We start from the raw sequence: 12,218 nt of genomic DNA, 5'->3' as shown, positions 1-12,218 counted from the left end.
TAAGTCCCATCAGAAGAAGGTTCCATATTCACTTCCACACTTAGGGTACTTTTTGGGGGGCGGGTACCAAGGATTGAACTTAGGGACACTTGACCACTGTGCCACATCCCCAGCCCTATTTTGGATTTTATTTAGAGACAGGGTCTCACCGAGTTGCTCAACACTTAGCTTTTGCTGAGGTTGGCTTTGAACTCTTGATCACTCCTGCCTCAGCCTCCCAAGCCACTGGGATTACAGGCGAGCACCATGGCGCTCAGCTCATACTTAGGGTATATTTTGTTGGTGTTTCTTGACAGTATATGGTTCAAGGATGTGTTGAGGAGAAGGGAGACAACACTATCCATTCTTCTTAAACACAGGAAGGGGACTAGGCAGAAGTGTTCGGGTCAAGGGTTCCCAAATCCTGCAGATCCTCAGAATCACCTCAAAGGCCCTAGACACTGAACTGGAATCTGAATCTGTGTTCTCAAAGATTACTGGTGAATTTGATGGCCAGGGGAGTGGAATGGGAGTCAGATGGTACTGAATCTGATGTAGACTCTAGCCTGCTTGACTACAAAGCTAGGAGAATACATTGCTAAATGTGCACAGAGTGGAGAGAGACACACAATGGTTCCACTTGCAGTTCAAAGACCTAACTGTGAGGCTCGAACCAAGGTTTTGCAGCCAGTGCCTCTGCACAGCAGGAATTGGTTGGTGCCCTGCCAAGCTTCTCTGAGGACTGCAACGTTACTGTCTGATGTGAAGTTCCAGTGGAGAGGGTCTCAGCTCCTGAGAGACCCACCCATTCTCTGAATACAACCACAAGTCAATAAAGTCAAGAAAGAATCCACAGTTGAAAGAGTTCAGCTCCTCTCTCTGTTCCACTTTACACTGGACATGTTAAAAGGACAAATTCCCTGTCAGCAAATGCTTCCCTTGAGTTGATGAACCTGTTGCAAGTGTGCAGGGACTGGAATGTACCTTTTATCCCTAATGTAGGAAAATAAACAGGGATGGGCCCCACCTCCCAAGCCAGTCCACTCACCTCCACAGTGGGTGAAGCCATAGAGAGTGTACCCTTTGTTGCAAGCACAAGCAAATGTGCCAGGGTGGTTGATGCAGCTGTGGTCACAGGTCCTATCCAAAGAGCACTCATCCACATCTGTAATTGCCAAAGGGAGAGGGCTGTTGAAACCAGTTCTGACAAATAAATGGAGAGGTTGCTGGACTGGGGTTGTGGCTCAGTGGTAGAGGGCTTGCCTAGCATGTGCGAGAGGTACTGGGTTCGATTCTCAGCACCACATGAAAAATAAGTAAGTATATTAAAAATATTGTGTTCATCTACAACGAAAAATATTTAAAAATAAAGAAAAATAAACACCAATTGTTAACTAACAACCCAAACAACACATATGGGGATGGGGGAGATTTTCTATTCATCCTCCTCTCTCATTTGTGTCAAAGAAAGCACTGAGCAGGCCACAATAGGTCTGCTTGCTGCCAGGACCCTTATTTCCAAAATCTGTTGCAAACTGCATTTGCCTAGAGGTCTAATTTGCCTCTTTCACCCATACTTATTTGCAGGGCTGAATAATTAAAATTATGTAAATGAAAACACATGAGATAGCATACCTAAAAAGTATTTTGTAAACTATATTATAAACAAGGATACTAGCTGTACATAATTATTGTCATATTACTATTGGTAAAAAAAAAAAGCACCTGTAACTTTCTAAGCTATGGTGAAATGAACAAAGGAAACACTTTCATTGGAAGTAAATCTGGTTCCCCTCCCTTTCTGATCTACCCAGAATTAACCAAGAGGCCAGTTAATCCTGGGTATTAAAGCCCTCTGCACTAAAGAGTGTATCAACATTAATAACCTCAGTAGTTTTCTATGGCAGACATTGAAATTAGGTGGTTATATTCTAAACTGGATCTACTCGACCTGTCCCTTGGTTTTATTCCTCCACCATGGTCCAGTGCCATGTGTACCCTATTTTTCTGTTTCAGTGTAAATGCATTCTTGGCTACAGCTGGGGTCATGGACACTAGCCTCAGGAGGCTGCATGTGTCTATCTAATCATCTCTTCTTCCATGGTCTGGCCCCCACATCTTTCCTGTAGACTAGAATTTCAGTGCTTCGCTCTCTCAAGTCTTTGGAGTGTTTTAAAGCTACAACTTATGTCTCCAAATGGATAAACCAGGGCCAGTGCAGCACTCAGTGGAAACTAACTAGACCATTGCTAGCCTACTTTATCAACACTGAATGTGCCACAAGAAACTACATTAATAAAAAACAAACATTTGGATGGATCAGGAGGAATGAAAAAGTGAATAAAAAAAGGCAAATTCTTGCAAAATCTCTTCATTCCTAGCTTTTCCCAGAAATCCTGGCAATTTCTCCAGCAAATTTGTTCTGTGCAAATATTTATTCTACCAAGACTGATCAGTGAGAAATGAGAAAAAGTCAGTTTCTTCCCTAGTAATTGATGCCATTCTATGAAATCTGTTATTAATATCAGCCATTTGCTGAGAAAGTGGACTCGTTCGGTAGCTGACTTTGGCAGCTCACTCTAGGCTTTCTCTTTGCCAAAAATAATGAGATCACTTTCCTAATTCCTTTTTAATGTGTTTACACAGCTTAAACAGTATTGCTTGCTCTATACATTATAAAACATTATGTGGAACAGCAAATTTGCTTTCCAAGTCAAACTGAAGAAAACCACACAATAATCATCTTGCATTAACTCACCGAATTTAAAGGAGAATATATTTGAACTGCCTGGCAAATTATGTATTAAGAAAAACTAATTCACACCATATAGTTTTTAGAAAGATAATGTTACAACTTTATTATATAAAGTGAAATCAGAATATATATATATATATATATATATATATTTTTTTTTTTTTGTACTGGGATTGAATCCTGGGGTGCTTTACCATTCCTAGTCCTTTTGATTTTTTATTTTGAGACAGGGGCTTACTAAATTGTTGGGGTTGGCTTCTTGAGTAGCTGGTATTACAAGCATGTGCCACCACACCTGACCTGATTCTGATTTAATGCTGAGATTTCTAACAAAATAAATAAGACAGTCTTTATTCCCAGAAACATAGCAAGAATAAATGACAGCAGATCTTTTCTGAGAGTTCTTCCTGCATTTTAATAGGACATAAAAGTGCTTATCTAAAACTATAAATGATGGCATGCCACAAAACAGCTTCCCACCACCCAAAACAATTGTTAATATCAAAGACTGTTGCCCAAGGAAGTTTCCTTGCTATCCACCTTATGTGGGAAGGATGTATTTGAAAAGGGGTCTGTAATCCTGCTTAAGAACCAACCAGTGTCTCTGCCCCACAACCCCCTCCCTCAGTCTCTAACCTTCTCTCCAAGCTTCAAGGGCTGATTATTCAAAACAAGAGCTATAGGAAGAAATAAACTGGTTCATGATCTTGATTATGAACTGACCCCATCTTTTGGCTAGGAAGGTGTGGTCTCTAAATCTACAGATTTTTTTCTAAAAACCTTTTTTTTTTGTCATCAGGTCAACAACATGAAACGAATTCTTAGAAAAGGAAAATTATCCATATCTGAACACCCTGATGCTTGCATTGCATTCCATTTCAAGCAGCGAGTTTTACTGAGGTCACCGCAGGTGGATTCTTTGAGGTGCTCTTTTTTGGGGGTGGTCAGGGGGTACCAGGGATTGAATCCAAGGGTGCTCAACCACTGAGCCACATCCCCAGCCTTTTTTATTTTATATTTTGAGACAGGATCTCACTAGATTGCTTACAGCCTTGCTAAATTGATGAGGCTGGCTTTGAACCTGAGTTTCTCCTGCCTCAGCCTCCGGAGCTACTGGGATTACAGGTGTGAACCACCGTGCCCAACTGAGGTGTTCTTCTAATCATTAATAGCTTAATTTTCAAAACATACCTGTGAGCTACATTCCTGCTTTTATTCTACCTAACAGATGAAATAAGTGAAGCCTAGGTTGAAGGTCGGATTAGTGACTGTTAGGAAACCAGTTGAGCCAGTGACTACCCAGGAATGTGGGACGGAGGGTTACATCCTCTCTGTTTCAACCAGGGGACCATTGCACAGTACCGCTACATTTTCAGCACATACCTTGGCAAGATTTTTCATCTGTTAATAATTTAAATCCTTTCGTGCAGCTACAATCAAAACTGCCCACAGTATTTTTGCAGAAATGATCACAACCTCCGTTTCGGATTTGGCACTCATCAATATCTGTAACAGGCAAGCAACAGCAAATCAGAGAGCAAAATTGCCTCCCACAAATCCCCAAAGTGCTATTGTGTGTGCTCATTATTCTCTGAAATAAAAACAGACCCTGAAAAGCATTTAAAAATTTTTCCTGATGTTTTTAATCTTACATGTTTTCTTGTCTGGCTGAACCAATTTTGAAAGACAACTGACTTCTGACACTTTTGAGTGGTATTAAGGAAACAGACAATGGGAAAGAGTGGTGATGCCCCATGATATTTTCATCCTTCCAGTGCTCTCTTGAGATAAGATATAGCTCCTGTTAGTATACTTTCTATTCTAGCTTAATGATTAAAGTTATAAGGGACTAGAGCATTTGTTTTGGCAAATTACACAATGATCAAATGGCCTCAATGTTCTTAAATGATTCCTGATACTCAATCTTATCTGTTCTCAGTTTCATCTCATATCTATTTTTTATCATGCTAAAGAACTAATTCTTTGTACTCTTGCCTGTGAAATACTAGCAAAAAGTTAATGGTGCAGTTATTCATTAAGTTCTCTGGATAATAATCTCAGCTGTTATTTACATAATAATCTTGAGGTTATTATTTATGATAGGCCGATATTATCTCCTGCCAATGAATGTTTCCTTGAACTGCCTTTTTCTAATAAGGCCACTGCCTGCAATGGATTATTTAATGCTTGTAGAGGCTGACCTTCTCAACAGTCAGTGTAATTAAGTTGATTTTAATTAAGCTCACTCAATTATAACCGTCCACTAGCCCAGAGATGAAAAGCTCACATCAATATGAATCATAAGCAAATCTAGAGTCAGTCAGAGGTCATGGAGGGAAACGCTGCCTCCACAGCACACCATGACAGCAGCATGGGACTCCCTCCACAAGAGGGTCTCCAGGCCCCCCGGCCCCCTAGGTGAAGGCTACCTTTACATGTCTTCCCATCCAGCTGGAGAGTGAATCCCACTGGACAACTGCAGTGAACACCTGTTGAAGTATCCTTGCAGGTGCGATCACAGCCTCCGTTGTTGACAGCACATGTTTCTAACAAGGAGGTAGAAAAGGCAGTTAGTTTCCCAAAGAAGTACTGATACAGTTGTTAATATTTGACTGAGCTTGTGAAAGCATGGTGGGGTAGTCACAGTCACACCCTAAGTCTCTGCCACGTGCAGGTGAGACAGAGGGAGAGCAGGTGCAACTCCTTCCACCTGTCTAAATGAGGTATATTTCCCGAGGAAAATGAACAGGATGACCAGAGGGGTAAAGATGTCTCCCAACCTAGAGCCATTCCCCACTCTAGGTAGATTTAAAGTTCCTGATGGTTGGGTGCAGAGGAGGCTGAGGTAGGAGGATTGCAAGTTTGAGGCCAGCCTGAGCAGCTTAGCAAGGCTGTCTCAAAATCAAAGAAAATAAAAGTAGAAGGGACTGGGGATGTAACTCAGTGATAAAAATGTCTCTGAGTTCAAACCCCAGAACAACAACAAAAAGAAGTTCCCAATGATCCACAACCAGCAAACTGCTAAGTATGATCACCTCTGGCAGGCTAGGTACAAGTGCAGAACAGTGCAAAGGGAATGTTCCTTTCTGAATCCCAAACCTTCACTTTTCAGTCTTAGTGATGGGCACAGCAAGGGAAGGTAAGCACTGCCAACCCCAACCATCCCATTTTTGCAAACTAATGACTTCATCTTTGCATCTGCCCATTTACTCAGAAGTTTAACTTTCCCTGACACTAAAATTCCCTGTCACAAAAACATGAAAAATAAGTCATATTAGTTAAATTGCAACTATGTAGACGAGGAACACTAAGCAAAGGGCCTTCTAGTTCTGCATTTCATAAGTTATTCCAAATAACAAGCAAGTGCAACTCAACATTCATCCCATTTTAGCATCTAGGCACTAGAAACATCACTTTATTTTCATGGCTACCTAATTTTAAAACCTGTGGAAACAAGCTGAGCACTAATTAAAATGACATTGGCCAGGCATTGGTGGCACACACCTGTAATTACAGTGGCTTGGGAGGCTGAGACAGGAGGATCATGAATTCAAAGCCAGCCTCAGCAAAAGTGGGGCACTAAGTAACTCAGTGAGATCCTGTCTCCAAATAAAGTACAAATAGGGCTGGGGATGTGGATCAGTGGTTGAGTGCCCCTGAGTTCAATACCCAGTACCACCCCTCCCAAAAAAAGGACACCTCTAACATGTATGTTTTTCTCTGTTTCCTCTCAAAACCTCACGAAAATGGGAGTAAATAAATTTTTTTTTTTTTTGCGGTGCTGGGGATCCAACTCAGGGCCTTGTGCTTGCAAGGCAAGCACTGTACCAGCTGAGCTATCTCCCCAGCCCTAAATCAATTTTTTTATAGTATAAATCCTTAAGGACAAGAAAGGAAGAAGAAACTAGAGAAAAGATGTCAAATATTCCAGAAGTGGCATGTCCATGGAGGAACAGTAACTGGCACAGCAGAAAGCTAAATTCTAGGAGTCTGCAGAAGTGCTACCTATAAGTGGCAAAGCTCACATAAACAACAGAATCAAAGAATGGCCCAAATTGGAGGAATTGGCAGTGTCAAGTTACTCTAGAGGCAGAGGTAAGGATAGAGTTACAAAAGAAGGATAATTGAGTCTATAAGAAACAGACAAATCCCCAGAGCTGCTTCTTAATTTTGCACAGTCGTGTGACTACCTCTTCCCTAATCTGGCTACAGCAAGAGAAGTTTATGCTCTGGAGAAGTGGGACCAGAGAAGTGCCAGAACAGCACAGGAGAAGAGGGAAGCAGGGTCAGGTAAAAGTCTATTATTCCCTGAGAAGAGAGAGTTTAAGCCCACAGTCTCCCCCACCAGGTCCCAGAATGCTGGCAGTTAAGTTTATATTCCCTGTGCAGGAAATGGAGAGAATCCTGTCTAGCTACATTGACCTACCTAAGTAAAAAGATCTATAAGTACTGGCATTTGAGGATCTCCAAATGAAACGATTGTTACTTTCTAGTCACCTAAACATGAAGTCCACTGGCCAACAGAATATCCAATTGGCTTTTTAGTATTCACAATTAAATGTGAAAAAATCAGTCAAGAATCACCAGACTGCAAGGAATAGTGGCAAGGTAATCCCAGTGACTCGGGAGGCTGAGGAAGCAGTATTTCAACTTCAAGGCCAGCCTGGGCAACTTAGCCAGACTCTGTCTCAAAATTAAAAAAAAAAAAAAAAGAAAAATTTTTTAAATGGTATGGGGCTGTAGCTCAGTGGTAAATTACCCTGGGTTCAACCCCCAGTTAAAAAAGAAGAAGAAGAAAAGAAAAAGAAAAAAGACAAGAAAGAAACATATTTTAGGAAAGCCTCTAATGTGAAATACACACACCAAGTCGAACAGGGAAAAAGAAATTTGGAAGAAAAAGAGAAGTTAAAATCTTCTGAGTTCCTCAGGGAGATAAGAGAAGTATTCAGGAAGTGAAAACAGTTTTCTACAACAGACCAAAGTAAAATTCCTGAAAAATTAAAATATGAAAGCAGAAATTTAAAAAATAAAAATCCAGTAGAAAGATTAGAAGAAAAAAGTGAAGAAAAAAAATCCTAGAAATTAGAAAAAAAAAATACAAAGAAGGAAAAAGAGAAGAAAATTAAATGATTGATTCAGTTGTTAAAGCAGTCAACCAAAAGGAATTCCAGAGAGAAAGAACAGAGAAAATAGAGTAAAGAAAATATGGAAGAAAATTTCTCAGAACCAAGGAAACTGAATGCCCATCTTGAAGAGGCCTACTAAGTACTCAGCATGACAAGTGGGAAAATTCACAGTTGGGGGACAATACTGTGAAATTTCATTTGTTTACTGACAAAGGACAAGACTTGGGATCCTTCAAAACAGAGCAGTAGAGGGAACTCCTAAGTTTCTGGGAAAGGACCTGCTGAGAGAGGAGCTGTGGGCAGGAGCTGGGCCCCCCTAGAGCAGGGAAGCCTCAAGAGAGGCTGGTCAGAGAAGGGAACTGAGTTGGGAAGCATCCTGCTGTATTTGAATACACTGGAAAGGGTTTTCTTGCAGAGATTTGCAAAAGAATTAAAAGGAGGTATTTAGGAAACTAATCAAAGAAAACAAGATCATAGCACATTGTGACTCAGGACAAATCCTATGTAGCTACCTATCATCACAATAACATAAACACATAATATTGACTTAAATTGTGATAGAACACTATTAAGGGCATGGTGAGAGGGTCAACGTGTGTGTGTGTGTGTGTGTGTGTGTGTGTGTGTGTGTGTGCGTAGTGGAGGAGGGGAAGAAGCAGTGAGGGTTAAAACCTAATCTTCCATAGCGGGAAGTCAAAAGCTACACCTGAAGTTGACACATCATGAAATAGCTGTGCACACTTCATTTTTTCAGACATTGGGTGAGTTGAGAATTATGGCATTTGGAAAAAGGAATGAGGAAATCGGAAGGTATGAGATAAGGACATGATGTATTTCTTTATAAGCTAAGTGGCAATTAAAGTTTTATAGTATTAATGTATACTATTTTAATTTTAAGACAAATTTAAATTAATTTTTAAAGAACAGAAAAGGGCTCAGAAAAGTCACCTGCTTGGTAACCAATGACTGTTCAACGTCATACCCATTATAATCCAGAAGCTGTCAGAAGACTAGTTTTGTTTAGATAGAGCCAAACTCCCCAGAATAATGTGTCAAAGGAACTGTCTGGTCCCCATTCCTATAGTCACTGTCTCTACTTCTCTTTCATCTCTAGCTCGACTGTCAGGCCTACTGGCAAACCATCCCAATCCCACAGCCAAGTGCCACTCTTCTCCATTCATCTCCTCTGCCACTAACATTGGCTGAGTCAGAAATGGAAGACACAAAAACAGACAAATAACCATGCTAAACTGGAGGCTGCCCAAAGTGCCCCTCTCATTATAGCAACTCAGAAGGCAGGGAACTGACATTCCCTGGCCACCCACTATGTCCCAGGCATTGGACTCTGGGCACTTTTGCATTTTATTATCTTAACTGAGCTTCCTGATAAGCCTAAGAGGTAGATTCTGTTACATCCATTTTAAAGAAAGACCTAGAGTCAGAGTCTCAGGGCAGTTTGCCAAGTGTCACAGTTAGTCGGGCAGTGCTAGGATGTTGACCTGATTATTCTGAAGGCCTGGCCAGTGCTCTTCCCACAGTCCCAGGGGTCTTGGATGGTGGCTAAGCAACAGCAGCGGGAGAAGAACAGACACACCCTGGCTTTACAGCAGCAGCTCACCCTGGTCCAGCTGGTTGAGGGCACATGGCCCCCAAGCTCAGGCCTGATGCAGTGAGCTGGGGAAGAAAAGGGACAATGGCCGTGGCCAGGGGAGGGGAGAGAAGGTGCCTACCCATGAGCAGCCGCCGTTTCACCCGCTTATCCCCATCTGCCACTGATGTGGCATTGTTCTCAGTCACCTCCAGGGCAGTGTCCTCTAGCTCTACAAGAGAAGCAAAAGACGAGTTCTCAGCTGAATGAGTCACATTATTCATCCCCTCAACAACCATTTCTCCTGAAATCCCAGACACAGGAACAATGTAAAATGTGTGACTCTGTTCACTCAATAAAAATGTGCTGTAATGAGGCTCTGCAAGAAACTGTGCATTAAATGGCTGCAGATCCTTGTAAACATTAAATGTAGAAAAGATTTTAGAAGTATATTGCACTGACCAAAGAGACATTAGGGAATGCAAGCTTCAGCTCACTGTAGTAACCTTAGTTCAGGACAGAAAGAACTTGGATCTGGAAACCTCTAAAATAGACCTAGCAAAGAGCAGATAACCCACAGAAATATGCATCCCTGGCTCCTGCTGACTATAAAGTTTGCTGCATTATCACCAACAGCTAGCTCTAACTTTGTGTCATCCTTTGGGATGTGTTTTCCCAATGAAGGAGGAAGGGCTTTTCAAGGTCACACAGAGAGAAGGGGACCTTCAGCCCAAAAGTAGACCACTCTTACTGCCACATTGAAGCAGCGGTGCCTATTTGGGAGCAGATGCACAGAAACACCCTGCACCTGGCACTAAATTCTGTTGAGGGTTAGGTTAAGGTTAGCGGTGGGTAGGCTGGGGCAGACTCTCACCCAGCGTGGGGTCACCACTCACCGAGGCAGCTCCTTCCATCTGTGTGCAATTTGTACTGTGGATGGCAGCTACACTCAGGGCCTTCAGCTGCGTCTTCACAGGAGTGCTGACACCCACCGTTTCCATGGTTACAGGTCACTGACAGCAAAATGCATCAATACATAAAGCACTGAGGTTTCCACAAGCAGGGCTGTTTGTGCCCAAGGAACTCTGACTTTCACTCTGCAAGTTTTTGAGTGCCTGGTACCTGCCAGGCACTGTGCATAAAAGAGAACTCCCATTCAGGTCCTGTCCATGCCTGTATAAGCTGACCGTCATAACACAAATTGTAGAAATGCTGAAACATAAGTTTGAACAAAGTCATATGGGAGAATGGAGATGGCGGAGTTGAGAGGAATTATACTAAGAGATTCTGGACTATTGCTTTGCTTTAACTAATGAAATTTGCCTGTATGAGAAATTTCTTTTGGGAAATGCCATAGCACTTCATATATGGAATAAACTGACAATATTTAATTTGTACATATATGTTAGAATTTCTCTCAGACTCCATCTGGATTTGTTAAAATGGAAGATAATCAGAGGAAATGATGACTCTTTGCACACAGTTAATGCAGCATTAACTAATAATTATGAAGACTGTGTATGAACACATTGATGACAGGCCAAAAAATAAATTAAAAATGTCAACTATCAAACTATCTGCTCATCAAACTGTTAAACAAAGTTACCTCTGGCAAAGGAAATGGGAGAGGGAGATTACATGTTTTCTTATACACTTCAGAGTGTTTGGATTTTTACATAGGCCTTTGCAATTTTTCTAATTTAAAAGAACTAATTACATATTTGAGATGTGAGAAAGAAGCTGTCCTATGATTATAGCTATGTGAAGACTGTTCATACACATGAATGACAACTAAACAGGAACATGAAAAAATTACAATAGCTAGTTATATAGTAGGATTCTGAACCTTACTTTAAAAAAAAATTCTCCAACTGTTATTATTTAATTCTTTGAATGTTAGAGAATATTGATTCTTTAAGCAGTGACATCTTAAAAACATTTAAAATTTTCAAAAATCAGCTAATAATTGCTCTACCTCTAGCAAATGGTCCCTGGAAAACTGAAATGCTCAGTCTTAGGGGGTCTGGGTCCTCCTCTGAAGCTCTGGAGGCAGAAGTGGCCTCTGCTCTGCTCAGCACCCTGAAAGCCCTCAGGGACAGCTTCACTTTGGGAAGCTATAAGAGCCCCGTCAGAGCCTGTTGTTTGAGGGTGATGGTGGCACCAGCCATGGTTTGGCAGGCTTTGAGGTGAACACATCTCCTCATCTCTTAACCACTAAAGTCTCCTCACTGTAAATGACTATCCCTAGCAGTCTGGCATAAATAGTGGTTAGGAACACCATTAATTGCCAGTTGTTTCCTGTTACCCATTGAGGTTTTGCTACCACCACCATTGTGTGGCAGCTGTGTCCAGGTGTGTACACCGCCATTCACTCATTCATTAAACTAGTGCATATTGAACACATTCTGCAACAGGTACCAGAGAAGACTGAAAGGCAAAAGGGAGATGAAGTTCTAGGCTTGGAATGACTTATAAGTTGGGAGACAGACATTTGAACACATAATTCAAACCAGAATGTCAGGCGCCATGATTGAAGAAGAAACAAAATGCTATGGAAACCAAAATAAAAAATTAGCTGCCACTAGGAAGGCTTCTGAGGTACTGGAGTGTGGACATTAAGAGCACAGCCTTAGAGTTGGGAGGATCTAAGACTGAAACTAATTTCCCACTTACTCACAAGGGGATCTTGTTGCTTTATCTTCTTCACAATTTTCTCAACTGAAAATGGGAGTAATACTACTTAGGTCATAGGGTGATGCTTATATGGAGA

General features: G+C 41.4%; 1 protein-coding gene across 10 annotated transcripts in view; it reads right to left on the bottom strand.

Annotated features, from left to right (window-relative positions):
• The window catches only part of Scube2 (signal peptide, CUB domain and EGF like domain containing 2), an 86,626-nt gene that overhangs the window by 52,542 nt on the left and 21,866 nt on the right, over positions 1-12,218 (bottom strand). For 9 of the 10 annotated variants that reach the window (XM_047519188.1, XM_047519192.1, XM_047519194.1 and 6 more), the window contains 5 exons: positions 10,345-10,461; positions 9,591-9,680; positions 5,164-5,280; positions 4,118-4,240; positions 1,028-1,144 (listed from right to left, as the gene is read on the bottom strand). In XM_047519188.1, coding sequence (XP_047375144.1) covers positions 1,028-1,144; positions 4,118-4,240; positions 5,164-5,280; positions 9,591-9,680; positions 10,345-10,461 — 564 coding nt within the window. The remainder of the gene's footprint in view (positions 1-1,027; positions 1,145-4,117; positions 4,241-5,163; positions 5,281-9,590; positions 9,681-10,344; positions 10,462-12,218) is intronic. The other variant, XM_047519195.1, reaches the window with a different exon arrangement.

The sequence above is a fragment of the Sciurus carolinensis genome, chromosome 11, assembly GCF_902686445.1.
Source record: "Sciurus carolinensis chromosome 11, mSciCar1.2, whole genome shotgun sequence".
NCBI classification, from domain to species: domain Eukaryota; kingdom Metazoa; phylum Chordata; class Mammalia; order Rodentia; family Sciuridae; genus Sciurus; species Sciurus carolinensis.
This window is presented reverse-complemented; position numbering and strand designations above follow the sequence as displayed.